Below are 26,180 nucleotides of genomic sequence, written 5' to 3'. Positions count from 1 at the left end.
GAGTTGAAGTATTTATATGGAGAGGAAATGTTTTAAGAGGTACCTGTAACATAATTCACACATTCATACCAACAGGCCACATATGCCCTTGCCAATTAAAAGAGGCTTCTTTCTCACGCTAAGAAGGGATCTGGAGCCTAGGGAGGCGTCCAGCTCATAAAGGAGGCCATTCATCATGTGTCAATTCTAGAGATACGAGCGGTCAAGATGTTCGAGAGACCCAGACGCGGCCACAAGAACAAGTGTAATTCCCGCACATAGCCACAAACAAAGTTGCAATGCCAACACATAGCCGCAAGGGACAGCATAAAGACACATACGGGTATCCAGGGGGGCGGAAGTTCAGCACCATGCTTAGCCAATCAGAGCACATAACTGAGTGCACGCCTGCCCAGTAGATAAGTCACAATTCATAGCTAGAACCTATGGCTAGAACGCTCCCGGTAACGCCTCCTTCAAATGCCCTACTGTTTCTCCACTCGTGCCCATACAATCCCCCTCCTTAGTCCTTTTGCGTCATAGACTAGTCAAAAACATTACCAAATAAAGTGAGTTAAAGCGATCCTAATTCGGCAGACTTAGAACACGGCATACATCCAGTGCGAAAATAACAACATATAAAGTAGGTTAAGCGTGTGTCATGTTCTAAATGTTTTAGAGCTTTATATCGATACGCACTCACTAGGATGACGGATCCGACGCTGGATTATTTCATTAATCTTGGGCAAATACAAGAAGATGATGCTTCACACATCCAGTGGTCCCATGCGACCAACAGCAAGCACAAGGTCGTAGCTGCTTTGAATGGTATTACATGACTTGAGGGCTTCAACCTCTTCTATAGCCTACATAGGACATACATAGGCCTAATTTGATGTTATAATCATTACTTCCTTTTGTTGCGGTAATGATTTCACCCGCATCTGTGTTTGTTTGTCAAGTCATTTCAATATTTTTGTATGGTCCTTAATCAAAGATGGTCTGAAAGTACTTCATAGGCCACATTTATGACACTCCCTCACCCAAAGATTAAGGAACAACAAATCCTGCAAGAAACCTTGAGAAGGAACTCAGAAAGAGGGATCCCACCCTCCAGTGATGAAATTGGTGCCAAAATGGGCATCAGAGCAAATAACATGTTATTCCATTGGTCAATCTTTTAACAAGAAATCTCAGTAATGCATCGATTTACACAAAGTTTGTCATGAGCGAAGGAGGACTGTTTTTCTTCTCTGTATTAAGACAATGAATGCTGAGTTGAGGTCCCTCGACTCGGTGTTGTCCAGTTTGATGCAAAACATTTAATAAAGTTGAACATCTTACCTCTAGGACCTTGTCACATGATTGAGGCGGACATACTCATGAGAGGAAATGAGCCCAAAGAGCCAATTATGGCCCATCCTCCCATGAGGGACAGTGACATCACACTGCAGGAGTGGTTGGAAGAAGTGAAGAAGCAGAACAACAAGGGGATCAAACTGGACTTTAAGAGGTTTGTGACCTCTGGAATACGCTGATGAAATGTACAAGAAATGTAGAGGGGGAACATTGAAGTGATGTATTCTGGAAACACATCTGTTTAAAAAGCAGGATCTTAAGGTTTGTCTTACAAGACAGTCGCTGCTCTGTTCATTCTTCATTGCATAGGCGACTGTAACTCCCTTAAAGCTAATGCAACCACTAAACAAAGTGCCCGAACAATTGATTGCGGTCACATGGTAAACCCCACTTCCAATAACAGGAAATGCATTGATTTAACCCATAGAATGCAATTTGAGACCATGTTTACCCGATATCCTACGTTTTAATAATGTGGGAGAAAAATACCAAAAAAAGTAGTTCAGGTATTGGAATATGTTTTTTGGCATTAATTATTGAGTTAACATGATCTGATGACCAAATCATCAGATCACTACCAAATCTCAGAAAATGTTAGAGATTTTGAGATTTTGAGATTTTGAGCAGGATCATCGATAGCACTACGAACCGTTTTCATCAAACCTATAAGTTGTTTTGGGTTTTTAACGTCATGAGATACACCTGTGTTGGCACGTGCTATTACACTCTTTGATAAAGGCCCTTCGGGGCCACTGATTTGTGCCGCTTTGCCTGCACAGCCTTGAAGCTGTGGTTCCGTCGTTGGCCTTGTTGGAGAAAGTGTCGGGGGACTGGGGGGCCCCGATGTGGCTCAACGCAGACATCCTCCCAGGGCCCCAAGGCACGACCACCCCACTGGAGGCTCAGGCCTTCCTGGACGCGGTGGGCTCCGGGGCCTCTCCCGTCGTGGTGTCCCTCGGATGGACCACAGGCTGGTCTGCTGAGACAGACAATCCAGGTGGGGAGGACACCATAGAGGTGGTGGCAAACCTTCATTAGAACCAAAAACAGAATCAAACGTAAATCCATGTTCTCCTGTGTTGTGTGCTAAAGGTTACAGCTGGGCCATGGTGCGTCAGATGGAAGAGGCGTGCCGGGGCTTGCGTCATCCGGTCACCTTCCCAGTGCGAGCCGCCCTGCTAGCCAAGTCCTTCGACCAGATGAAGTGGCTGCTGCAGCAGTCAGACAGGTACCATCTTCACAGTCAGCCAGGAGCCAGAGTGCGAATGAGTCCGTTAGATGCTTTCTTTGGGGACCATACAGGCAAAAGGGAGTGATGGTCTACAGTTTAAGTGGTGTGATTGAGAACTTGAACTACTCCTGGCACTCACAATCATTCCATGGTCAAGGTCACTCGGAGCATAATTCTTCCCCTTTCGGATATTTTGTTCTTAAACAACCATCACGTTTGCATCATTTGTGCATTGTGTTGATGCCACGTGATTGGCTGATTTGATATTTTATATTAATTTTATAATGCAGTGGCCGTGGAGTTTTTATTAGGGCTAATTGCACTTGTACAATTTTGAAACAAATCTAATTGTGAGGCTGTCTGAACACAAGTGCTTTGGTCAGCTTGTAAATCATAGCTTTTGAGGATCCAACATTAATGGTCAAGCATTTTACAGTCATACCAACACACCTTTTTGAGATTTTACATATTTGTAGTATGATGAGTAGACATTGGATGGGATTTTTCCCCTTCATTAAAAATGTTTCTATGGTGTTCTAGTGTATTTATTCTATACAAGATTATCTTGCATCCTCTCAATGCTGTGGAACGCTCCGTTCACTTGCATGGGCCTTCCCGACTTCCGGCTGTGAATTATTTTTCGTTAATACACGGCTCTTCTCAATGCCATGGAATGCTCCGTTCACTTGCATGGGCCCTTCACAACTTCCGGCGGTGAATTATGTTTGATAATTCAACGTTGCAAAGTATAATTGACCACTGGTAAGGAAAGTGGATTTTTTGCGTTTTTTTGTAGCACTCCGCAAGTAGTCAGGTAACTTATCAACCCCGGCGTACTCGGTTGCTAAGCGGCGTCAACGTCTTTGGCGGACTATTTCTCTGCTGATCAACACTACGAATACTGGTACTTCACTTACACACTTCACAAGTGTGTAAGTGAAGTAATTTTTCCGTTTTGGCAAGTAGCTGTGTAATAAGCTGGATAATGTATAGAACGTCGCCGGTCATTATCGAAATAAGCCCCTTCATGGCGACGCAAGACAGCTCCACTTCGTGCCGGTGTCCGGTTCGCCCTGTCGGGGCTTATTTTCCTGTTAATGACCGGCGTTCTATACATTATCCCTTACATAATTGACTGTTGCTAAGCATATAATGAGCGCTGTAAAGGAAAGTCAATTTTTTGCCTCTGATTCACGTCTTTGGTATCACTCCGCAAGTAGTCCGGTAATTTATCAATCCCAGCAGATTTGGTTGCTAAGCGACGTCAAAGTCAAAGGTTATTGTAAAAAGACACACTGTGTGAAGTAATTTTTTAGTTTTGGCAAGTAGCCGTGTAATAAGCGGGATAATGTAGAGAACGTCGCCGGTCTTATCGAAAATAAGCCTCTTCAGGGCGAAGCAAGTGTCTGGGCTTATTTTACCGATAATGATATGTGTTCTATACATTATCCCTAACATAATGACCCTGTTCATTATCCTGCTTATTACACAGCTAATTACTATAGCAATCAATCATTTGACACAAAATATAACCAAAATATTCGAACTGAGCTCTACTGGCCTGCTCCCTAATTCTACCCCTGCTTATCCGTATCTCTCTCCTTTCATCGTTGGTTTACAAACTAAAGATACCAAAACAACAGCTTTGGGTTGATGTTTCCATTCCTTTTTGCAAAATATCTCTTGTTCTCATAAGACATGCATGTTTATGTGTCATGCATGTCAACTGAGCAATAATTTGTGTTTTAATATCAAAGGTATTCTCTCACTGTATGGACTGGCCAAGAGGATGTGTTTGCTGTCGAGGACCTACTGCCATACCGAAGACATTTTGGGAGGAGTAAAATCTATTATGACCTACCGGACTCGGAAAGATTAGAGCTATGCAATGCTTAAGTTTCAAAGAAATGCAATGAAATTAAACTGACATTCCACACAAATCCCATTACAATGTTGAATGAATTTAAAGAAAAACACTTGAGGGTCCAAATCATAACTCTAGTGATAATAATTGATATTCTTCCCATCTTTTAGTTTGTTCATTACTTCATTTAAACGAAAGCTACAATTTCCAAATTAATCTAAATGTATGCAGTTGTATTTTTGTGTGTACCTCAAGAGTACTTATAAATCGGTTTGTATAGTTAATCATTTTTATAAAGTGTAAATTATGTTTTTCAGCTTTGTGAAGTCATTATGAACATTTGTAAAACATAAACGACAGTTCTGTGATTTACTTCTGTTGCTGCGAAAAAACATTTCCTTGGTACAAATTCAGGCATTTAAAAATAAATCATCTTATTTTAATTCTGAAAGGTTCCATACAGATATCCAAAAAAAAGAATGCTTCTGTACACTAGCCTTTTGCCATCCCCTATACTATTCTAGAAAAACCACTGACGGGCATATTTTACCTCCACCTATAGGCCTAATGGATGCTTTATGTTTCGAGGTTCCAGAAACAGAATTCACCCATCTTGTATTTGTGTCCACTGGTATAGTATACTGCTGTGACAAATAATCCCAAAAAAGGAAACATACATATGGTAATACTTTTGACTGCAGAACAAACTCTTGCCGATCAGATGAAAATTCTCACGGCAGCTCTTCTCATTATCTTCCAAATGTCTAAGTGTGTACTGCTATTTCCACAGAGCTCAATTGGAGTGCTGTGAGTTAATGCAGGAGGGGCAGCAGTGCAGAGAGTCGTGGATGAAGAGGTCACACTCTGTACAGAACACACCGCTGCAAAAAGGACACGTGAACACCTAGAAAGCGAAAGTACAGTCAAAATCATGTTCTCGTCAGTTACACTGCTCTTAAATCTGCTATGAGAACAAAAACATACTATTTTGTCCTTCAGTTTTCCTTGACAGGCGTGGCAGAACCTGTAACGAAAGGCAGAAGTACCGTTGAAAGTGGTGATATCATGCTTTTTCGGCTTTTCCCTTTGCTTTCGACTGATATATGACGTATGTACACATGTTTAACGTATGCTAAGCTAGAAAATTATAAGTCGGAGCCATGGGGTAATGTTCACGCCCACCGAGAACGCCCCTCAACAAGTGTGTGAAACCGCTCATTTGAGCGCAAACTTTACTTCCGTTACAGTGTTACGTCAGACTGTGCAGTGGGTGGTGCTGAAGTGCAGAAGTCCCGGCTACCCGCAATGTTAACAACTTCTCGGGGTTGGGAATTTGCCAACACGCGTGCAAAGCGTTCGACCAATCACAGCAGAATGGGCTACTCGGGAGGGGGGCCTTAAAGCGACATACAAATCAGACTTTTTGAATGATGCTGAAATTGGTTTTGCAGCAATGAAGAGTGAGAATAATAAGGGGTGTTTCTAACATACAGGCATGTAACTAGTATTACCCCCAAATGCAGTTATTAACCCTAAAAAGCATGACATGGGATCTTTATGTAATAGCAGCATGGACGTGAGGAAGAGGCTATGGCCGTGTGAGCGGGGGGGGTGTTCTCAGACCTGTCAGCTGGGAGCTCCTCCAGGGGCGTCTCCCTGAAGGCCTCCAGGGGGAAAAGGTGATGGAAGGAGCGGGCCAGGTGGGGGGCCGAGACCAGGGTCAGACCTGCCAAACGTGGGGGGAACACACACTACTATCACCATAATAATAATAACACTGCTTTACATGCATGTAGGTAGTGTGTGTGTGCATGTGCGCGTGCGTATGTGTTTTTAATTGTATTCCCTCAGACATAACCATACAAGCGTACATACCACATATTTTGCACTCCACCGGCAGCTCTGTGTGCTTTGCATGGCACTGCGGGCAGAAGTATCCTCCCAGAGACAGGCCCACCTCACTGGTGCTGTCCAGGTGGCTGCGAGCACCAGAGCAAACCACATACATCAGACGCAAAAGGTGAAGTAGGTACCATTTAAGAGCTATTACTGGAGGCTCGTAAGTAAGAAATGCCATAGCCATCGTCGGTCAGCTATTGCTGAGTGAATTGTTCTGTGAGAATTTTTGTATAGACTGCAGAATAGACGGTACCTTTGTATGAGACCATTTGGAGTTTAGACTCTTAATGGGTCATTTCTGACCCAATCTCATCCCTGATTGATTCGGGGGAATTCATCTTGCCTGTCAATCACAGTTGTGTGAACGCAGCACCTTTTGAATCCGGAGGGCGGGAGCAGACGTTTTTCTGGGTTTCATTTTCTAAATCTTGCTCTCTCCTGCTATTTCCTTCCCCCCTGTCTCTTTAAAACTCAGAAGTCTGAAATTGTTATTAATGAATCATTAAAAAGCCAAGTTCCGTAATGGGACTTTTAATGTTTCCAGATTTCAAAGCATGTCCCTTCCAAAAGAACTGCACCATCTTTACGATATTCAGTGATGAGAGTAACTGGGAACTGGCCCAAGGCAAAAGGCAACATTTCATCAGGTCTTGAAACAGGACGGGTGCGTCACTCACGACATGCTGAAGGACGGCTTGGAGTCCTGGTCACACATGGAGGCGATGGTGTGCTGTGGAAAACCTGCGCACACACATGGTTGGGTTGAATATAGATTTTCTATCGATTTTTTGCAAAACACGTTCCAGTCAGTCAACAAAGGACTTGATGAAGGACTGCTTTCATTTGCTTGGATTGTAAGTCTTTTGGTCAAAAAGCATCCGCTAAATGAACAAATGGAAAATGAAAATGCCTGTTGCTGGGACTATGTTGGGAAGCGACCACACGGCCAAAGAAAGTCTGATCTTGCAATTATCTTCCTTTAATGACGTTTGTGAGTGTTTAAGTGTTTGTGAGACGCACACATGAGCACACCGACCCATGCGTATCAAGGAGCATTCTGATTGGGCGTTGGCCGGCGGAGGCTTGACATGGAACATGAGCAGCTCCTTGAAGTGGCTCTCGTCCAGGCAGACGTGGTACGTTCCTCCCGTCTCGCGGGTCAGCACCGTGCAGACGCGCACCTCTGCCGATAGGCCAATCACAGACACGCGGATCTTCAGAGATTTCAGGGTCTGGGGAGAGAACAGCAACACTTTGGATTCAGCACTTCAGCACAAAGGGATTTAACAAAGCATATCAGTCGGTTCTTACTTAATTTGGAAGGACAGGCTGATGTACACTTTAGGTTGCAGAGATTTGGTTTAGCAATAGTCTGAATGAAACATGAAAAATGTAGCGTTATTACTTGCAATTCATAAATGATCCCTTCCTTACCTTACAAATAACACGCCATTTTAAACCATTAATCTCAACCCCATGGCAACTGCCTGTATTCCTTCTCTTTGTTAATACTTTTGGCTTCTCCCGCCATGGTCCCTCCCCTTTTCTTTTTTGATTAGGTTTTCAGATATAGAACATGAACATATACAATGTAACGTTGAAGAATGGATCTTCATTGCCACTGATTTGACTCTTTTTTTCTGGCGATATTGGTCATTGGTTAATTTAGTCAGAGGTCCCAATTTTAGGATTTCATGTTAGTTTCTGCTTTGACGTAAAGTCCTGACTTAGTGAAACAGCTCATAGAAATACATTTTAAGGAATATGACACTGATTGTATCAAGAATATATATTGGTAGTAAGTATTAGTGCACTCTCACAAATCAGACTTAAGATTAATATCTAAAAAGTCTGAAGGCAGAGAGGGCGTTTCACTTTCTTTCACATAGGGTGCATTCACACTAGGCCATCTGGCCGTGGCCGTTGGCCGTTTTCACACCTAACCGTGCTCAAATGGCCGCATTGTTCTCTGGCCTGCACTCACACTAGGCCATCTGGCCGTGGCTGTTGGGCGTCGCAACTGTGGCCTGGCCACGGTAGGCTCTTGTACATAAGTCATCACGTCGTAAGTTACACGTCATCACCAAGCGTCCGCTGCATGGACCATAATAAAGTCTGCCGCTGTCACGTTAAAATTGTACCGGGGGCGAAAATTGTACCGGCCTACGTCATCGTTTGTTTACATCCTGACAACCTGCCCGGCAACAGACTACGCGATGCAGAAAACATGTTTCCAAACGACGAAATAACATAATACAGATAGCGGATCGCTATCTGTATTATGATAGATAGCGATAACAATTGTTTTTACTTTATATTTGTATTGTATTTAATTGTTTAATCGAAACAATAAAAAAAATTGCCCGCGAAACGGCCGAACGCGTCAAATGACAAATGTTTTGCCCGCGAAACGGGCGATCGCGTCAAATGACGTAGGAAGGTTCTTGAAACATAATACAGATAACGGATCGCTAGATAACACTTGTTTTTACTTTATATTTGTATTGTATTGAATTGTTTAATCGAATTTAGCTAGTAAATAAAGTAAAAACAAGTGTTATCTAGCGATCCGTTATCTGTATTATGTTTCAAGAACCTTCCTACGTCATTTGACGCGATCGCCCGTTTCGCGGGCAAAACATTTGTCATTTGACGCGTTCGGCCGTTTCGCGGGCAAATTTTTTTATTGTTTCGATTAAACAATTAAATACAATGCAAATATAAAGTAAAAACAATTGTTATCCCTATCTATCATAATACAGATAGCGATCCGCTATCTGTATTATGTTATTTCGTCGTTTGGAAACATGTTTTCTGCATCGCGTAGTCTGTTGCCGGGCAGGTTGTCAGGATGTAAACAAACGATGACGTAGGCCGGTACAATTTTCGCCCCCGGTACAATTTTAACGTGACACCGCCAGTCAGAGTTCTAACAACAATGGACAACAACACACAGAACACAGTTCGCACTTTGCTGAGTCTGTTGCTTATTTGGATATATGTTTACCGTTTAATGGGAAAGAAGGCTCGACGCCTTTATTATGTCCATGGTCATCGCATGGACTATACGTCATCCAGCTCAGGTTGCGTAGCCGTGCGTGTGCGCGCGTCGGCTCATTAGCATCTGTACCGTAGCGGCCCGTGCCGTAGCAGCACACCTCTCCCAAGTGGCCAAATTGGCCTGGCCTGGCCATACTGGCCACACTCACACTGGCAGATTTGAGCAGGTGCTAAAACGGCCACGGCCAGATGGCCTAGTGTGAGTGCACCCTTTTAATGCTTTTTGACCAGTAATATAGCTGGAGGCGGGGAAATGTAAATGAATAATAGTCAGACCCAAATCGGCCGGCAGAAGTAAACTTGAAAAGTGTCTAAAGGTTTCAAATCAGCTCTGTTTAGACTGGCCACTGTAGAAATACACGTATATTGAACATACTGTTCATTATTATTAATGACATAAATAATGAACATATATATTGTAGCATTTCAGTTGTGTTTGAATTTGGTTAGCATCTCACATTCTAACCAGACACATTTACACACTCATGCAACACAATTATTACAATAGAAGCATTTTTGTGGTACTGTTCTAACCAGGCTCCAGCCTTACCTTAATCAGCTCATATATGTTGGCTGGATCACACGTGGTGAGGCTGCTGAAGATGACCACAATCTCCCGGCTGGTGTGTCCAGGCATGTGCCTTCAGACACAAAGGGTCAACAACTTAAATACATCTCCAGGTGGGGTCCCCAACCCCAGCTGGGACCGCTTGGAAGGCAGATGGTTTCATGAGATTGCTGACTAAAATAAGCTATCGATATTAGATTACATATTTTTATGAAAATTATAAAAATTTGTATGAAAGGTCAGATAAAAGGTCACGTATATACGAACAGACAAATGATTGACGAAATTGTGTATAAATATATATGTATATATACATATATATATAAATACAGACTTTACCAACCCAAACGTACTTGAGTGTCTGCATGGCCAGGTTGAGAGAGTTGTATAGAGATGGTTCGCCAACACAAGCCGTGTCCCTTGCCTTCTTAAGGGCAGCCAAGTGCTTCTTTGGATTCCCTGTTTGTGAAGCACAGACACAGGTCATCACACTACCAAATCAGGGGGAGCTTTGGGTGCAAGCTCCAAGCACAAAAACTACAAGAGGAACCTCATGAACACCAATTTGAGAAATGTTCAACATCATGTTGCGCCGACAACGGTTACATTTTCTTCTCACACCTGCAAGCTCCGTCAGCTTCTCTGCTCTTTTGTTCTTCGTTGTGATCAGACCCACCTAGACGGATAGCAGACAGAAGTCATTCACTCATTTCACATACAGACTTTATTTTTTAAATGTGGTACATTTTTATTATACCAAAAGGGACAAAAGTGAATTGTACCTTACCTGGCTGATGGGGTTTTGATCAAAATACTCCTCCACGAATGCTTCCATCAGCTGGAGAGGAAGCACAAATGTATATGTTTAATGTAAAAATGTTGAGTTTCATGACCTTATCTAGAAAACCTTAACCCTAGCTACCTTCAGAGTGGCTTTGAGGCGGTTTGGCCTTAAGTCCATGTCCTCCATTGTTCTCGAAGAGTCGATCACAACATAAAGATGCCGCATCTAAGACAAAGAATCAAAGGATTTATATATATATATATATATATATATATATATATATATATATACATACTACATACATACATACACCACACACATACAGACAGTATTACTTTATTTCATATTCGTCCTCTCTGGTCATGATGAAGACACAGTAAGTGACGATGCTAAATTAAATTAGGTACCACTTTATAACAAGGTGCAATAATAATTAATAGCCAACTAGTCATTACCTAACTCGTTGTTAATATTTGTTAATTGTTACTAAAATATCTATTTAGCACAAGTTAATAGTTTTTTCATCATTAATTTAATAATAGTTGTTTGCATAACCCTAACACACAACCCTAACACACCTATAACTATTAACTTGTGCCAAATAGATATTTTTGTAACAATTAACAAATGGTTAGGTAATGAATAGTTTGCTATTTATTATGGCACCTTATTATAAAGCGTTACCTTAAATTATTCTGTATTTTTATGTTAGACGATTTAAGGATCAACTGCATCACCTCACTTCTGACTCATATCATTTAATAAACAAGTTGTGGTTTTACCTCCAGCCAGGATGGTGTAATGCAGAGATCGTTGCAATTCTTTCACAACCCGTTTAAAACCCCTACTTATAAAGGTGAACTCAAATCAAATCCCAGTTGCTTATTTATTCAAAGTCGAGTTATTAATGACGATAAACACCATATGTTTAAAACACAGCATCAATAATACTAACCATCCCAAGCCGCACTTGTCCATGGCTCTCCAATGCTCTAGGTGGGTTAAAAATATATATATTATTTTATCAGTTTCCTGAAATTTATGAGAAAAAAGCGCTAGAATATGGCAAATGATTGTGCTTGCATACCTTTTTCTTTTGGATTGAAACAATATTTCCTCCACAGTAGCTTTGAGTGACCCAAATTCATCCTCTTTCAACACTTCCCTACAGGTCAAAAAAAGAAATACTTACTATCCAAAAGGCACAGAAGCTCAATGTTTGTTATGTGCGAGATGATGTCTCGATTGTCTACCATGTCCTTTCATAGCCTCCTTCCCAACGTTTGGCTCTTTCTGGTTCTTCATCCATGATCTCTCCTGACAGTTTAATAAGAGTATGAATATGGGTATACATCTAGAAAAGCAATCGCAGCTTCGCTAGAATGAAGATCTCAATCAAAGGTTCAGCATTACTACTTTACAAGTTGTTATTTTAAAGATGAGTGCATATGGTGGCGAAGGTGTTGAACATAAAATATAATAATGAACCCCTTATAGAAGCCTATCAAGGTAAATACACTGCTCGGATGTATTTTAATCTGCATCTTAATCTATATCCAGAAAAGGTTCATGTTTGGGACATGGTTTGAACATCTGAAATCGAAGTTAATTCAGGGTTGACACCTTATCCCTCGCATGCGTAAATTAAACGATATCCCTCGCACTGGGTCATAAAAATATATAATTATTTCGTTTCTAACATTATACAGCCTTCAATACAATCAAACCGTGCAATGCTCATCACTAAGCAAGCATAGAGCCTAATAAGCCTTGCATCACTCTTCCTTGAAAACTAAATTAAAATACATCCAAAGGGTGGTTTAGACTCTCCTGATCTGAACTAGATCTGCTAAACATTGTAGCCAGACATGAACTAGATCTGTTTAACAATGTAGCCATTTCAGATAGTAAAACTTACCCCTCGTTTGACACAATACTCAACACAATACTGTATTTCCTTCAATTCTCTTCTTCGGGTGCTGTGGATCTACTTTGTTACAAGTGCGCCCTCTATTGAACGTTTAGGTGATCCCTTTTTAACTCATGGATTTTACCTGTAGAAAATATAGATTAAAAGGGGTGATATCATGCTTTTCGACTTTTCCCCAGTGTGAGAATAAGGGGTATTTATAACATACAGGCATTTAACCCTATTCTAGAAGTAACCCAAAATGCAATTAATAACCCTAAAAAAGCAGAATATAGGATCTTTAAGCTAACCCTTAAGCTGCTTTTACCATTTGTAACTTGAGTTTCCCACTCAATCGATTCAAATAAAAAACACATTGAGAGACATAATAACTAAATAAACATTTATTGTATGATATATATATATATATTTGATTTTGGTCGTGCTGCTACATAAATTGCAATAACTTCAGAATAGGCCTACTACAGTTAAATGATTTATATAAAAACACTTTGATAAAACAGTCCACCAAAGCCAAACCTACTTGGCTTTGGAAGGGGATGTCTTCATGTAAAAAATATCAGTACAAATAGCTGATTTATTCAAAACCCTGATTGATCATGGGGGTGATAAAGACCATGTAGAAGGACAACACAAAAGCTGCAAAAAATAAAATAAAATTGGATATCGCTCTCTGAAAATGATGCGTGTCAGTGCGCATAACCCGTGTCAAGAAAATAAATTCCTTTTGTTCATTACCTATTTTATACAAATCTAAACCACTGAACTGGCGAGTTAGCCATTACAGGTCAATACAAAAACCTTGTATTTTAATTTTTAAAAAAAAGGCTGGAACTACAGAGAATAAAATCCTCATCATACATTTAAAATCACTCATGTTAAAATTTTAGAACATAAGGCAAGTAAAAACATTAAAATCTAAAATTAATCCATAGAATGGGACCAGGGGTTTTGTAGAAGCTGGGCGGTGGAGCGATCAGGGATCAGGGCCGTTGGTCGTACTGACTGACCCTCCGCTTGATGTGCGACAGTTTAGACTTGAGATATTTGCACCTCTGCTTTTTGATTTGGTAATCTGCTGACTAAATAGAGAGAAATAAAAAAAAGAACATGAATAAATCAATCTAAATGTGTGCCACTGAAATACAAAATAGAAGTGTTTGCTTTTTATTTTGAAAGACAAAACAGATTGATTGGATAATGCATGTTTAGTTGTAGTAAATGTCCTTGCCTTTTTTATATTCTTCAGCCTGTTGTATTCATCCATGGCATCCTGGGTTAAAACAAACACACAAAAACTCATCAGACCAACAATCAGAACAGTGCAACATGAATACATTTGACATGCATGGAGAATTTAGATTCAGAACCCTTCTGAAACCATCCACCACATGCATGCATCCGTGAGGATTTACAAGTCCAATCAACCATTATTGGTTGAATTATGTTTTTGTTTTAGGAAATCCCGGATAGAGTATTCTGCTGCATCTGTGGTATTGAAAAGAAGTATAAGCATCAGCAGGGCCGTCGTTATCTTTATTAATTATCATAAAATGTAGTTATCATTTATATCATTGATCGAAAATGCAAGTTTCTGTTGGGTATTCTGTGAGTCATTCCAGCAGCAGATCTAATTCATACTACTTGTCATTGCAATACACTGCATGAACCGTATCTTAAAATATTGCGTGCGTATGTATAAAGGTTATATTCCAATAAACTAATGTTAATGTTGTTCTCCATCTCTAGTCTAGTACTGTAGCATGTCAATAAATTACAACTGAATGACAGTTGGTAAGTCTGCTTTCTACTTAATACTAATAACTAACAACTTGAATAATATAAGTTTTTGAGGTATGCATTAAAACATTTCAATGATAGACATGTACTTTAAATTGTAATAAGGTGCCTCAGTGTATTAAAAAAAAAAAGCATACAAACATGTCAGTACACTAACTTCACACTTCCCTGAATTGGTTTTCTACTACAAATTCACATAAAATCAGAAGACGAGGTCTGCGGTGCCTTACCAGGAACTGAGGGCTTCCTTCTTTGTGTTGGTCCAGCTCCCGGTCCAGATCAGCCAGACCAGCGTTCAGGTTCTCCAGTTCAGCCTGAATGCCCTTGTACTCCTGATGGTCCTTGTCATACTGCCTTTTGTAGTCCAAGCGCTCCTGCTCATCCATGATGGGCGGAAAGTCCCTGATGAAGAAAAAGTAAAAGACGATCAATAATTAAAATTCTTTCCCCTGCAGTCATCTCGTTCGTTCAATATCAGATTTTCTCGCCTCCGATTACCTGATCTGATTACTTTATTAAATTAATAAGATACGGTGAACATTTGACGTAGGTAAACCCCATAACATGTAACTTTGTCCATCTTAGTAAAGGGGTCATGTTCATGCTCAAAAAATGTTTACGTCAACCACATACTTTTTAACCATTTGCAAAATAGTTTAAGGTGGACAGAGTCATTGACAATGTTAGAAATTAGATATTATTTCAAAGTTGGATATCATTAGCAGGAATCTCTTTGAGTTATTTATTCATGTTTGCATAGAAATATATTTGGTTTAAATGATAACTCAATTGTCATGTAGGAGAAGCCAGTTAATACCAGTTGGGCTGGTATTACACTTCTGTGTTACTATGAGTGTACAACAGGAGTGATCATCTCATTATGCAAATACAATGTTGTCCTTGTGAAATGTAAGATCCATGTTTGGCCTGAAAACAAACTCTATTTTGACTACCACTAGTAAAGGTTAACAGAAACATTATCTGTTTCCTATTATTCACATTTATATGGAGCTGCTTTTGGAGGATAGCGGTTTGGTCATATTTTACGAAAAGCGAGACAAAAACAATAATGTCAATAATGCCCTGGCACAATCCTAAATGTCCTTACTATTCATCTGTAGAGCTCATATTTAACCCCCTATTTCTTTCGATATACTTACATGTTGAAGTCCTCTTCGTCCAGTTCATGGCCAGAGTCGGCCTCCGAATCCTTCTTCAGGCCACCCTGCGAGCTGGTAATGTCCGAGTCTCTGTGAAAAGGCCGCACCAGAGCATTTCAACCTTTTCAATAATCTGTACGTTGAGGGAGTCTTTTAAGGATATTATATTTTAATTACTCGTAAAGATTAGAACAGAGTATAAACATTAGCCTCTTTAAAAAAAAAAAACGTTACTAGCTGGATAGATAAAGACTGAATGAAAAGGTAAAACAAACAAACAAAAACATTGATAAAATATGTTACTGGTGTCAAGCAGTTTTATAATCTGAGTTTCAAATTTATCAGTTAGATTAATTTTCTCAATTCATTCTTAATCTGAACATTAATATTTTTTAGTCCAAACTATAACACAATAACATGCTTGTGGATCAGGCACATTCTGTAGCCCAGGCCTCACAGTAAACTCAGAGTTCCCTTATAAGCGAGGTCAGCGCGGTCTGGTTGAACATGGAAACAGGTAAGACCGGCTCTTGTGCTGACTGTAGGAAACCTTACCCAGGTAGGTATATGGGCTTGTTGTAGTCGGGACTGTCCAGGTAGGTCCTGGGGCTCCAAACCGCATCATTAGGGTCGTTCAGCATGACCTCTGGTTCCCCAGACACATTGTTCACCTAGACGCCAAGATAATTGCGAATGATAAGTTAAGAACTCATTAACTTAAATGACCATGCCAAAGTAGGCAACACAAATTGCTTAATTATACAACTTATAGTCCAAGGAACAATGGCTTTAATGGTCGCATTGGTTCTCTGTTCCATTCGATGCATCATATTGTAGCATCATCAAAATCAATATATGTTTGAAATGCATTAGTCACTGGTACTGCACAGTTCTGGAATTTTCCCAGTACATGCCTACATTATTCAAGTTTTTCCACTTCGAACCAAGCCTTCATAAAAACAAAATGAAGCTGATGGAATTGAAGCCAAAACGAAGTCTGCCCAAGATGCACCAAAGCTCTCAATTCACTGCTGATCGCTGATTTCTAAAGCAGCTAACCGTTTTGGTTTTCTAGCTTAAGGCCTTAAGCACAGCTCTCTGTGGTTGAGTGTCTGTGTTTAAAGATCTCCTATTATACTACTTTTCTGGTCTTAATTTCTTATTAATGACTCCTATAGAGCAACCTGACACGAATCACAGCACAAAAAACTATGTAGATTTTCAGGAAACTCTTCCTCTCATCATGTACGTCATTATTTGGCACTTTAGTATGGTTAAACATGACTATAAATCATTACAACAACATTTATGGGTCATAAAAGTCGAAAAGGCATAATAGGTGCTCTTTAAGCTCACAGTGTTTGAGAAGGAGACCTCATAAGAGTTAAGGTTCTCCGATTCTTTTATTGGGCCCGTGAATCATTATTTTTTTTGTTTTGTCTTAACTTCAATGTGCTATTTATTCCAAAAAAGTTCAACCATTTTATGGCATCTGGTTTGTTATTCTGCAGGTAGCTTTAACATTCTAGAACTGAAAATTGAAAACAGAGTTGTTTTTATTGGTAGATCTTTGAGCCAACCTGCCAAGACACTGGCCATAAACAAACAACAGGATCCTTCTCAAACATATGAAACTCAACACCTCTTTAATAAGTTTAGAGCAATAACAAAGAACCCACTCATCAAGGGAGAAGGGTGGCAATTTTTCCCAATCCTGACTACTCTGGCCAAACTGACCACTTCATTTGGTGAATGGAGTGGACCGAGTCGTGACCGGGTGGGTTTCAGACCAGAGTATCCAGTATCCAGGCCAACATAGCATATGGATTACAACCACCACACCCAACATTGACATCTTCTTCTTCTTCTAGCAGATGATAATTGCAATTCAATTTATTACCTCATGCCAAATGTTGAAGGTAGAGTAACATTTCCAGTAAGGAAGGAATATTTTGGTTTTAAAAACAACAAAAAGCTAAACGATTGTAGTGGAATTAGTCATTAGATTAACTAATAAATACATTTAATCAACCATGTTTTTGATATGCGTCTTACTTTACTATTGCTTGCTTCCTTGCATTTGTTATTTTTAAACTGTAGTTTATTTTTCGAATAGGAACCAGTCAGGTCTGAATTGTCAACAATGTTTTTGTCCAGGACCAACCGGTTCCACCACTTTCTAACCACATACCAGAATGCTACCGAAACTGTGATGACGCAGGAAACTTTTCCCCTAACACTCAGGGGTAAGCTGACTTGTTTATTTTTAAAAAAAAAACCATGCCCCAAAGCTAGTTTTACAAACATCTTTCTTCAAGGGCCAACTAGCATTTCCAGAACGTCTAATGGGTGGCTGGCTGGGCGTTGGTATCATCCACGCCCCAGCTGTGGCTGTCTTTGGTGTGTGCATTATTCCCGCTACCAGTTTCAGCCCTCCTCAAAATAAAAGCATAATTCTTTCTACCGTACTTTATTCAAATATTGTTTTGCATCAATTCCTTTCCCTTCGATTTCCCCATTGAAACATATTTCATGTGCAGTCTAATGCAAAACATAAAAAGGTCAATTTGATTGGTTTGCATTCAGACCAGTGCACTACATTGGGTGAATGGGTAAGGTTCTACTAATGAGTGAGGTTTATCTCACCCATTCACCGATGCTGTTGGGGAAGCCGCCCTTGAGGCTCTTCACCTCCTCCCACAGGACGCGGTCTCTGCCCCGGCGCCGCAGTGCGGCGCGGGTCTTTATGGCGAACACCATCAGGATGATGAGGCCCACGAAAATCAGGAAGCCCAGGACGATGGCTATGGCCTGGGAGAGACATGGTGACACAGGTGAGTCTTTAGTTTCAGTCTGGTCGGTTGGAGGCTGTCAGGAAGAGAGGGCAGTCGGCCTAATGTCACGGCCTCATCATGGCCATGTGTATGGCAAAGGGGAGAAGTAGGAGGATTACAGTTACAAACACTGCTGTAAGACAACAGAGGAGCTCTTCAAGTGAATCGAAGAGCTACTTTAATTAATTTGATACAAAAAGCGATACCAGCTCAACATGCTGTGTATTTCTTGCTCCATATTGATAGTCAGTAATGTAAAATGTCGGTTAGAATGAGCTCAACTAGCTATTCTAACAAAGAAATAGGTTGCAGACCAGTTAAAGGGTGTCCTGGGACAATTATAACGCATATATCGCACCATATATCACCAAAGGAGATAGTTGTGTTTGAAAATAATTGACAGCAAGTGCATTGTTATATTTAAATGTAGGAATATAGGGCTGAAGTCCCAAGGATGGAAGAGCCTACCTCCTGGGGCTCAACCACGCAGTAGGAGTAGAGGTACTGGTTGATGAAGATCCCCTGGGCCTGGTTCTGGTTCTGGTACTGGGCACACAGCTGCTGGATCTGGCTGTAGGCGTTCGAGCCCGAGCTCTGCGCCGTGGGGTTCACGGCCACCAGGAACACGATGGTGGCGATCAGCATCATGAACGCCAGGATGGCAGAGATGATGATGACCGCCAGGAAGAACTTGGGTGAGCGCGACGACGACTGGCGGGACACCACCAGCACGAAGATGATGAGCACGGCGATGAAGGTGATGGCCGCCATGGCGATCATGAAGCCTTTCCCCGCCCGGGGGTCCATGTACTGGCTCCCGTAGGAGGAGCCGCCGCCGTAGCCACTGCCGCCGTAGGAGCTGCCCCCGCCGAAGGAGCTCCCGCTGCCGTAGGATCCCGCCCCGCTGTACGTGCCGCCGTAGGAGCCGGCACCGCCGAGGCCTGGCACCAGGGCGCCCAGGCCTCCACCGGACATGCTGTCGTAGGCCAGCGAGGAGGCGACGCAGGCGAACACCGCCACGCACATGATCACGATGATGATGCTGATGATCTTGATGACGCCGGGCGGGGAGCCCCAGCGGTAGTAGTGGAGGTAGTCTGACGCGGGGTAGTGGGACAGCACCGGTTGGGAGTGACGCTCACTGGGCTTGTGTCTGCTGCCATGGCTGCCGGGAGGGAGGGGTGTTGTTAGCTCGAGTTAGCTGAGACGCTAACCCTTGATAGTTTAAGGATTTTTGTCAACTGCAACTCAGACTTACACATTACATAGAATAAATACATTCAAATGTATTAATTATTAGAATTGTATCTGCCTTAATATTGGGGCTGGATCTATGATGACGATGTGGTGGTAGAAGCAAGGAACAATATCAATAGTGCAGGAGGTTAACTTACTGTCTGTGGGTGTCTGGCTGGTATGGGGGCAGGCTGAGCTTCTTAGCCGGCATTTGTATTTACCTGTGATTAATAATGACATGATGTTTAAAACCAACACACACACACACACACACACACACACACACACACACACACACACACACACACACACACACACACACACACACACACACACACACACACACACACACACACACACACACACACACACACACACACACACACACACAGGTTCCCAATTTCGAATGATTAGCCTATAGGTTAATATAGGAGCTTCTAGAAACATAAAGATATAATAGAAAACAAACTTTAAAGAGGAAGGCGAGGGAAAGATTTAAATAACATGAAGTTAGACACGGCTTGGATTGCTGATGCCGTTTAACATTGCAAAAATGCATAGTTTAACCTAAAATAAGTAGGCCTAATAGTCGTAATATCCGAGCTAATAAACACGTCACCGCAACCTCAACACGTTGATAGATTTTCTCGGTGAAGACGGAATGTTAAACTTGGCAAACAAATAATTCAGCATCAACGAACCATCGAGAGTATCCCAAAGTAACCTACTGAAACTGAACAGAAGTCAGATATCACAGCCAAGGTGCATGTATAATTTAGCCTTAAGATGGAGCTCACCGGTTAAAACTCAAAAGGATTTTGAGTTATATCGACTTTGTCAGTAAGTATTATGCGGGCCTCCAACGCGATCCAAATGTCTGCTTGGGTTTCAGGTGATGTTTGGCGCACGGAATGGATCATATGGATGGTCCGTCAGGAGGGCATATGGCTGGGCCACACCCTTGCATTCTTATTGGCGAAGACCGCATCCGCTCTCAACCGCACTACAGGTGTCCTTTACTCACCCAACCTGTAGGTCGGGGTGAGTGGATGCTCTCTTCGCCAATAAGAAGGCAAGGGTGTGGCCCAGCCATCAGCAGGTCAGCCCTCTCCTGGAGGGCTGACCTGCTGATTACAAAACGGTAGGCAAACTAGTATGTTTACACATAACCGAGATGTTCTCGCATAACCGAGAACACGAAATAGGAGATCTGGAGACACACATCTTAACTACAAACACAATAACTTAATGTCAGCTGATTAACGCACGCACGCGCGTGGGCACACACAAACACATTTTGATGCAGCAATCTGGGCAGCCAAACTGGGAGCCAAAGTGTTGAAATACTTGGAACAGTAATCTCCTAAGAAAACTCCTAGGAGTTGCAAGCTTGATTTCTTCAGGGACACTCTTAAGGGATCACAAAAGGTTCATAAAAAAGAAAAGAAAAACTGTTTTAAGGTCATTGTTGGGACTGGTTTTGTTTTGTTTGAAAGGCGAGACGGGTGGTAACCTGCTAATGTTCTATGTTCTCCACCTATAAGAGGGGCTAATTGTGATGATGCAGGGGTTCTGTCATGATAAGACCCCTTGTGTGCTGTATCAGCGGACCAATCTTTCCCTGCATTGTTGCAGAGCTAAGTGACGAAACAAAATGCCCCAAAACACACAAGTACAAATTAGGTATTTGTCTGGATAGACCAATTCCTAATAGTGGTGGTCTAAGAAATGATTTGAAAGTAGGTCTAACAGTTAATTGACAAATAACCTATATACAAATCTTAATATAAATACATTATTGATATGTTAGATATTTTCGAATCAGGAATTTATTCATGATCAGATGAACAACTAGGATCCAGGTGAGGCATATGTCATATCAATGATATTTTGTCTGAGGATTCTGGCCCTTCTTGGCCACCATGAATTTCTATCCAGCATTTTTATGCTGGACATACTTTTGATGTAGTGAAAACATGAATACATCTAGTGCATGCTACCACCCTGCCTCTCACTCATAAGTAAACATATGATACGGTGGATAGATGTAAATTATGAAAGTATTAAAATAATGAATAATACAATGCAAACATCATTTCAATTATAAAAATATATATTTACAGTTACAGGGCAAAGGGTTGAATACACTAGGTTAAAACTTTTCAAATACATTGCACTAAAAAAACATTAAAACAACCAAAATACACAGGAAAATACTAAATCAGGAATAAACATTTTCAATGGCGAGTTTGGGAGTTTTTGTGATTGAAATTGAATGTATTGATTAAAAAAAAGTATCTACATATATACATTCTATATACATGCATATACATTTGGAAGAAGTGTAGTGTTCAGGTTTAAATGCTCTTAGCAGAGCTGCTCAGGCCATCTTTCCAGCAGTTATACTGTTATACTCTTGAATCTTGAACTTGATGTGTGCGAGTTTGTTCTTCAGATATTCACACCTATCTCGCTTTTCCAAAAATGTTGGGTCCTAAAATGAAAATGAAAATAATCAATATTATATATCATCCATCAAACAGATCATCTCCAGACACATTGGACACTCAATTATAACCCCGAGATTGCTATTTGTTGGAATTATGTTTGACAAAAAAAATATATAATTGCAGCCGCCCGGGGAACAGGGGGGGGTTTCAGGTGCCTTGCTCAAGGGCGGAGGAGGATGTAGGAGGGTACTCTACAACTACTCCCCCTGTCCACATTTTCTTTCTAACTACCGGTCGGGATTTGAACCGGCCTCCGGTTACCGGTCCAACTCCTTAGCCAGTAGGCCACGGATGCAGGCGTGTGAATATGAAAAGTGTACGGTTAAGGTTGTATACTCACAGCTTTCTTCTTCTGGTATTCGAGCATAATGCCATCAATGCGGTCTTTTTCCTGAAAATTAGAGATTTTATTCAGGTTAAATTATCTGTATATTTATTCTCGTTTCTTTGGTGACGTTTATGTTTGTATATGGGGGATTTACCATCTGACTAGAGGGGCGAGGTGGTAGGCTGGACATGAGTTCGTCCATCTCCCCAAACCTCTTGGCTATGGCCTGAACCTCGGCATGCAGCTCCTTATACTCTGCATATTGGTCATTAAAAACCGCCTTATACTGATCCCTCTGTTCCTCCGACTGGATACTGGGATACTTCCTGCGGGGGAAAAAAATGTACACGGTTAGATCTCTGCCTTCTTACCTTACCCATGTTGAATATTACCATTTACAATTGATGATCACCATATAAACCATGTCCGTACATTATTATTTGCTATATTTATAGTGCTTCACACTGCCGATCCATTACTGTACTTTTATTCTATTCAATTCTTTATTCCTATCATTTTGGCCCATATAGTTGGCGGCAGTGGCTCAGGAGGTAGAGCAGGTTGACTGGTAACCGGAAGGTTGCTGGTTCGATCCCCTGCTCCTCCTAGCTGAGTGTCAAGGTGTCCGTGAGCAAGATGCCCCACCCTAACTACTCATGACGAGCTGGCTGTAGCCTTGCGTGGTTGACTCCTCCGTGAATGTGTGAATGTTGGTTGTAATTCATTTTGGATAAAAGTGTCAGCAAACTCCCCAGAATGTAAAATATAAAAAGGTAAGAGTGAGAAAGTATTGAAGTCAAGCGCTCACGCCACATAGTCCGCTATGATGACGGGTTTGGGGATGTGCCCGGCTGGGATGTAACCCTGGAGGATCTCCGGCTCCAGGGGCATGGGCAGGCCAGCACGGGAGTTGGTCTGGCTGTAAGCATCATCTTGATGAAAGGTGGGGAGGGGGGTGGCCTCTGATGGCCGGGAACCTCCTCCGTTGAGCTTTTAGGACAAAGTTTGAGGTTGTAGATTCTGGTTAGGGTTTTGTAAGTAACGTATGCTTAGTGGTTTGACTGAGAGACAGTTATGCCTGAAGACTTACTATGGACATCGGTAAGGAGGACGCAATCGTTTCCATCTGAGACAATGACACACAAAATAAAAAGGACAATTAGGACAAAACTGCATTGAGTAAAACTCATGCCAAATGATGAGCAAACATCGGATGTGTCGGAGTGCCTCTCTGTCACAACACTCTTGTTGTTCACCTCCTGGTCGAGCGCCGCCTTCCTCATGCGGGCCGCCTCGTGCCTCCACAGCATCAGACACACGCCCGCGCCCAGGAAGTACAGCGTCATGGTGAGGAACAGGAAGACCATGGCCGCCGTCTGGCCCGCCTCCGTGCGGCAGAAGGCCCCGTTCACGCCGTTGTTGAACACCGGCGTGCTGCACAGGCCCCCGCGGGTGGTGTCCCGCACGTACACCACGCCCGCCGCCAGGTACAACACGCCCAGCGTCACGTTGACGATGCACTCGGTCAGCGGCCACCAGGACGAGTCCAGCAGGATGGCGCGGTAGTACAGGCTCATCCCCAGGACCAGGATGATCACCGTGACGATCCACACCAGGCCGGCCACCACCAGGACGAACGGCGTCTTGGGGCCCGTGTACTGAACCCCGCCCTGCCCGTAGGCCCCGCTCATGGCGCCTCCGCCCAGCCCCCCGTACATCTGCGGCGAGGAGTAGCCAAATAGGTTGAACCACTCGTTGTCCTTGTGCACGTAGGCACACACGCAGGCGAACACGGCCGCGCCCAGCAGCAGCTCAACGCAGCCCAGGATGCGCAGGAGGCCCGCCCAGGACTTCATGTAGGCGTAGCGTAGGTGGTAGTCGTCCACGCGCTCGCTGTACGTCATGGCCGAGCTGTTGGTGGGCGCCTCCGACACCGAGCCCAGGGCCTCTGCGCCGAGCAGCAGGCCGTCCCGCTCCATCCGGGAGGCGGGGCCGCCGCCCGAGCCGCCGCCGCGGTCCACGTAGGAGCCGGGGAGGGAGGGGGACGGGGGCGGCGAGTGGGGAGGGGAGCAGCGGACGCCCGGCGTGGTGCGGTTGCTGTCCTCCTGCATCCAGGAGGGGGCGAGGGGGTCGGGGTCCTGGGGGGCTGGAGGAGGAGGAGCCGGCCAGCCCTGGGTGAGGCTTCTGCCGCTGCTGCGGAAGAAGTTCTTCACGGAGTCGGGGACAAAGCGGCGCACGGGTTTGATGTCCATGGCCTGGCTGTCGGGGTCCAGGGGGTCCCCCGCGCTGCCGGGAGCGCCGTAGAGGCCGCCTCCCACTGCAGGCGCCTCGGGCAAGGGGGGCGGGGGCAGGGGGTCCGAGCTGACAGCGATGTCGGCTCCGCGTTGCATGGCATGCAGGGGACGTACTGGTGGTGCGTCCCGCCACAAGGAGCCAAGGGGAACCTCATCGTAGTAGGGGCTCTCCCGCACATGGTCAACACGGGTAGCATAACCATTGGACCCTGAATACATTGGCAATCCCTTTGTTTTTTTTCTCTGAGCAGAAAGAAAGCAGCAACTGGAAGATTAAGAACAAAATACAAACCGTTCCTCAAAGCCAATAAATTTGAATTCTTGTTTCAACTGACACTGCACTGGAACATTGTTCAAATTGTTAAATAAACGACAATTTGGTCAATGAAAATGTTGCCATTGTTAATGACACAGTTAAAGGTTGTCAACAAGCAGCAAAGTATACAGTAAAACTGATGGTTCCAGTGGTGACGATAGTTTTAAACCTCAATGCAACCCTGTAGATCCTTCAATCCTAAAACCTTAGCGTTACACACTGCACACAAATGCACGTCTACTCGGCTAACGATAAAAGCCAAGGGTCTGTGATACTAACAATTCACAATGTAAGCGATGGGAACTTTTGAGGCGTAAGCCATAGCTATAAAACAATCTAATTTGCTTTCAAACGCAACATTAACAGTACAATGTCATATCATTGTGTATATTTACCTCTACACCACCTGTCGATCTCTTGGCCAGCAGCAGTTTCTTCAAACAGGTCGGACGACCCACGTGACCTCCCACTCCCTTATTCTGTGCGAAAAAGCTGGTTTAAGGGTGAAGACAAGTGGCGATACAAACCATCAGCTCGGAGCCCAGGAAGGGACCTCCCACTCCCTTATGTTTGTGCGTGAAGCTGGTTTTGGTTGAAGGCGACTGATGAAGCATCAGCTCGGAGCGCGGGAGGGGGCCGCCCATCTGCCGGAGGGCCGGTCCAACCTGTATGGTTGGTTTCATTCAACTCTGTGACAACACTGCAATGCTACTGGGCCAGCATGACCCCTAATGTAGGCCTAAATACATTTTTTAAAAAGTGACTAATTATTTCAAATTAAAATGTTCACTCAATCTGTTAAAGGCACCCAGTGCAACTTTCGAGGCTTAAAAATAAACATTCAATTTCTAGTTTTTTTTACACGTAGTAAGTTTCAATAACTCCATACCATTACATACCGACATTCAAGCAGCAAAGATGAGACGTCGTTGTGTGGTGAGAACTGATAGAAAATCGATAACGACAACAATGCCGCCATTTTCTTTATTTTTTGTAACCTACAATAAATAAAGCAGGCTTCCAGTCAA

The 26,180-nt window shown here is 42.7% G+C and overlaps 3 protein-coding genes across 4 annotated transcripts; 1 reads left to right on the top strand and 2 right to left on the bottom strand.

Annotated features, from left to right (window-relative positions):
• The first annotated feature begins 450 nt into the window (after nt 1-450).
• fam151b (family with sequence similarity 151 member B) lies at nt 451-4,509 on the top strand. 2 transcript variants are annotated; one of them, XM_060065719.1, is made up of 5 exons: nt 451-807; nt 1,330-1,492; nt 2,118-2,335; nt 2,431-2,566; nt 4,327-4,509. In XM_060065719.1, exons 1-5 carry the CDS (start codon nt 687-689, stop codon nt 4,463-4,465), a joined length of 777 nt encoding a protein of 258 aa, XP_059921702.1. In that variant the 5' UTR covers nt 451-686; the 3' UTR covers nt 4,466-4,509. The 2 variants fall into 2 exon arrangements, with proteins under 2 accessions (XP_059921702.1, XP_059921703.1); XM_060065720.1 differs by having other exon boundaries at nt 475-622.
• A 337-nt stretch (nt 4,510-4,846) lies between these two features.
• On the bottom strand, nt 4,847-12,754 carry gtf2h2 (general transcription factor IIH, polypeptide 2). The gene is made up of 15 exons (XM_060065718.1): nt 12,663-12,754; nt 11,998-12,061; nt 11,832-11,909; nt 11,700-11,736; nt 10,883-10,969; nt 10,748-10,798; nt 10,582-10,636; nt 10,314-10,419; nt 9,943-10,033; nt 7,369-7,564; nt 7,010-7,073; nt 6,309-6,412; nt 6,057-6,159; nt 5,418-5,457; nt 4,847-5,337 (listed from the first exon to the last, which is right to left on the bottom strand). Exons 2-15 carry the CDS (start codon nt 12,051-12,053, stop codon nt 5,227-5,229), a joined length of 1,179 nt encoding a protein of 392 aa, XP_059921701.1. The 5' UTR covers nt 12,054-12,061; nt 12,663-12,754; the 3' UTR covers nt 4,847-5,226.
• A 903-nt stretch (nt 12,755-13,657) lies between these two features.
• Nucleotides 13,658-25,753, bottom strand: LOC132467552 (uncharacterized). Its single transcript, XM_060064899.1, is given in 16 exon segments — nt 13,658-13,756; nt 13,906-13,947; nt 14,705-14,876; nt 15,635-15,724; nt 16,190-16,305; nt 18,281-18,445; nt 18,937-19,633; nt 19,863-19,920; nt 22,070-22,102; nt 22,105-22,198; nt 22,555-22,605; nt 22,697-22,868; nt 23,351-23,532; nt 23,633-23,668; nt 23,799-25,101; nt 25,548-25,753. Coding segments are annotated over 15 exon segments (3,264 nt in total). The 5' UTR covers nt 25,056-25,101; nt 25,548-25,753.
• Between the last annotated feature and the right edge of the window lie 427 nt (nt 25,754-26,180).

The sequence above is a fragment of the Gadus macrocephalus genome, chromosome 11 (assembly GCF_031168955.1).
Source record: "Gadus macrocephalus chromosome 11, ASM3116895v1".
NCBI classification, from domain to species: Eukaryota; Metazoa; Chordata; class Actinopteri; order Gadiformes; family Gadidae; genus Gadus; species Gadus macrocephalus.
Note: the sequence above shows the minus strand (reverse complement) of the source record. Positions and strands in the feature narration are given on the sequence as shown.

Bases quoted from the DNA above. Each gene is read 5' to 3' on its own strand.
- fam151b (XM_060065719.1), top strand. From the start codon at position 687: ATGACGGATCCGACGCTGGATTATTTCATTAATCTTGGGCAAATACAA. The intron at 808-1,329 runs GTATTACATGAC...TCTTACCTCTAG, and splicing joins GGTCGTAGCTGCTTTGAATG to GACCTTGTCACATGATTGAG. The intron at 1,493-2,117 runs GTTTGTGACCTC...TTGCCTGCACAG, and splicing joins ATCAAACTGGACTTTAAGAG to CCTTGAAGCTGTGGTTCCGT.
- gtf2h2 (XM_060065718.1), bottom strand. From the start codon at position 12,053: ATGGATGAAGAACCAGAAAGAGCCAAACGTTGGGAAGGAGGCTATGAA. The intron at 10,034-10,313 runs GTACGTTTGGGT...TTGTGTCTGAAG, and splicing joins CTGGCCATGCAGACACTCAA to GCACATGCCTGGACACACCA. The intron at 6,413-7,009 runs GTGAGTGACGCA...TGGTGCTCGCAG, and splicing joins AAGCCGTCCTTCAGCATGTC to CCACCTGGACAGCACCAGTG.